Raw genomic sequence first — 2857 nt, forward strand, 5'->3', positions numbered from 1 at the left:
AGATCAACAAGTTGAAAGTTAAAATGCTCAACATAAATGCACAACACCATACTGGCTTTCATTTTGATATAACTTGTTTATGAAACTCATTCATTTCAAAATTATATCCTTATATTGTTTTATACAGGTTTATCTATTTAACAATGCTTGCATACTAACGTGAAAAACCTTAATAATATATATATATATATATATATATATATATATATATATATATATATATATATATATATATATATATATATAATCTCTCAATTAGCACTTGTAAATTTACGAATCTGGTAAAAAAAAATACAATGAATGAAAAAGGTCCCAGTACGCTAGGAAGTTTTTTCATAAGCCTTTTCAAAATAAAAATAAAAAGTCTGAAAATACCTTTATTGTAAATTAATGTTCTTAGTAACATCAAATCAATCAAAACTTATTATCTTAGTTGTCAAAAATTAAATATCATACTCTATAGAAAAAACATTAATCATAAAATTCATTACGGTTTTTAGAAATAGGAAAGAACATTGTACAAGTATTGATCCTCATTGGTCATGAACAGTATGTGGGTCCGAAACTTTATCTATGTGTATATATAGCCTCCCATTTCCAACTTGATATGCATCCTCTCTCTCTCACTTCAAAAACTAGTAATATTAATTTTGAAGACAAAATGAAGCCTTCTTTTATGTTCAATGTCTTTCTTCTCTCCATTATCCTTTATCAAGCTCAAGGTATGTTCAGTTGGACAAAATATATACAAATAACATACACCTATACATACATACATTAATAGTGTATGTGTATGTGTCTTTCTTTAGAGATAGGATGTCATCAAATGTTTAACTATGTAATAATCATATTATCTTACAAACTCCTGTGCATATTTTCCCATAGCATCATCCACTAATTGTAAACATAGGTCATGCCTTAAACAATGTCGTCCGTATATATGTGAGTCTTAAATGACTATTAAGATGTCATTTGAGAATGGTCTTCTATCAATCTATGTATGCATGGTTTACTCGTTTTTTAGGGTTTAGACGAATTTGAAAACCCGTTAACTAAAAATAGGTTTATATATGGAAAAAATAAAAAAATAATAATTATTCCACTTCGGTAAGATTCGTATATCAGTCCCAATAAAACACCATTTTGTATATAAAAAGGTGAAATAATAATATTGTTGTGCTCAAAATATTCAAAAGAAACAAAATTCATAAAATAAATAAAACGAGCAAAAAATTTTAAGGCTGCTAAACTTACATCATTACTTACAGCAACTTCTTGATGAACATATATTTATATTATACGTAAGTGATATATAAGTTTATATATATGCCTTCAAAACAAGTCAGCAGAAGACGATGATCTAACATGGTTCATTGTTTTTTTTATCTGATTATATGTTTTATGTCGTTTTTTTAAGGTATAAGGTTCAAAACATCTTTAATATCATCTAGCAACCATCAAGAACTCATCACTAAGGTTGGTCTATCTCATGTGATTTTCTGCTAAAAAGTAGACGTCTCTTCAAACTTTATTTCTGATTTGGTTTTCCTCATCACAGACTACATTAAGCATTCAAGACGACGAATCAGCCAGGGCTAGCAACCTTTCACCAGGTATCATCATAAAGAAGCAAAGATTAAGTTCTCATCGCCACTGGTTACCAAAGATTCATGAAGATTACTATGGCCCCAGACATCACATCCCTAGACACCATTAAAAACCCTAGATATTACGTTGTTTACTTTTCGAATCTTAGTTAGAACATAGATGAGACTACACCAGTGATCAGACTATTAGTCTTTATCATCTCTCGAGGGTTGAGTGTTAGACCTGTTAAAAAGGACAGACGAAAATTTGTGTAAGACTGAGTGAAATTTTATCTAAGGGTTACCAGCTATAATATTTAATTAAAGTTATATTTTATCTATTTAAGAGCTTCTATTGCAAAAAAAAAATTCATCCTCGTTTTTTAAAAGCGGATTAAATGTATGATTCGTGTGTGTTTACAATATCTTATTTATTATTATTTTTTTTTCGTTTATTTATTTGCAGGAATAGATAGAAAACTTATAGCAAAAATATTATCTTCCGATCCTCACTCCACCAATAGCAAGGTTAGCTTAATTTCCAGAAAATAATGAAAATTAGAGAAATAATATATTTATTTATATTTAAGTCCATAGATTTATTTCTCGTGTACAGAATTACAAGCCGCAATCGGATTTAAAATTTACTCATAGACGACTTGGAAAAGATGAGAATTTTTCAACCTCAGTTCCAGTAAGCTCAAAACACGGAAAGACGGAAATCGTATCAGAACCATATCCAGACGTTGTAGACATAACAGGGATGGATTATTCTCCAGCCAAGAGAAAACCACCTATACACAATTGAATCCAACACATTAATTGATATTAGTTAAAACGTACAGTGGTCTAAGATTCATATACTCCAACACTATACATGATCATTACATGTTTAAACCACTCCATAATTGTTTTAGGTTCAATATAGTTGATATATATCGTCTTTGATCAATAATATATTTTGAGATGCTTTTACTTGATATATTCGACGACTTTTTAACATGTATGATTATAGTGCGTAGTAAAATGAATCACAATCACTACATGAAAAGCAATGGCGACAAATGCCGCCGCTAAAAGTGATGATTGTCGCCGTTAAAAGTCACGATTGTCGCCACTAAAGGATTTTGCAGCGACATATCGCCGCCAAAAGGTTGCCGTTGTTTCCTCGTTGCAAATGCTCCATATGTCACCGCTAATGCTTCTATCGACGCAACTAAGATGTCGCAATTATTGCTACCCGTCGCCGCAAATGTGATGTCGGGCTAATA

General features: G+C 30.5%; 1 protein-coding gene across 1 annotated transcript; it reads left to right on the top strand.

Annotated features, from left to right (window-relative positions):
* Positions 1 to 620: 620 nt before the first annotated feature.
* On the top strand, positions 621 to 2568 carry LOC145005591 (uncharacterized). Its single transcript, XM_078964700.1, has 5 exons — positions 621 to 722; positions 1418 to 1476; positions 1559 to 1613; positions 2053 to 2114; positions 2203 to 2568. The coding sequence occupies exons 1-5, from the start codon at positions 662 to 664 to the stop codon at positions 2392 to 2394; spliced, it is 429 nt and encodes a 142-aa protein (XP_078820826.1). The 5' UTR covers positions 621 to 661; the 3' UTR covers positions 2395 to 2568.
* Positions 2569 to 2857: the final 289 nt, after the last annotated feature.

The sequence above is a fragment of the Lactuca saligna genome, chromosome 7, assembly GCF_052625555.1.
Source record: "Lactuca saligna cultivar CGN05327 chromosome 7, ASM5262555v1, whole genome shotgun sequence".
In the NCBI taxonomy this organism is placed as follows: Eukaryota; Viridiplantae; Streptophyta; class Magnoliopsida; order Asterales; family Asteraceae; genus Lactuca; species Lactuca saligna.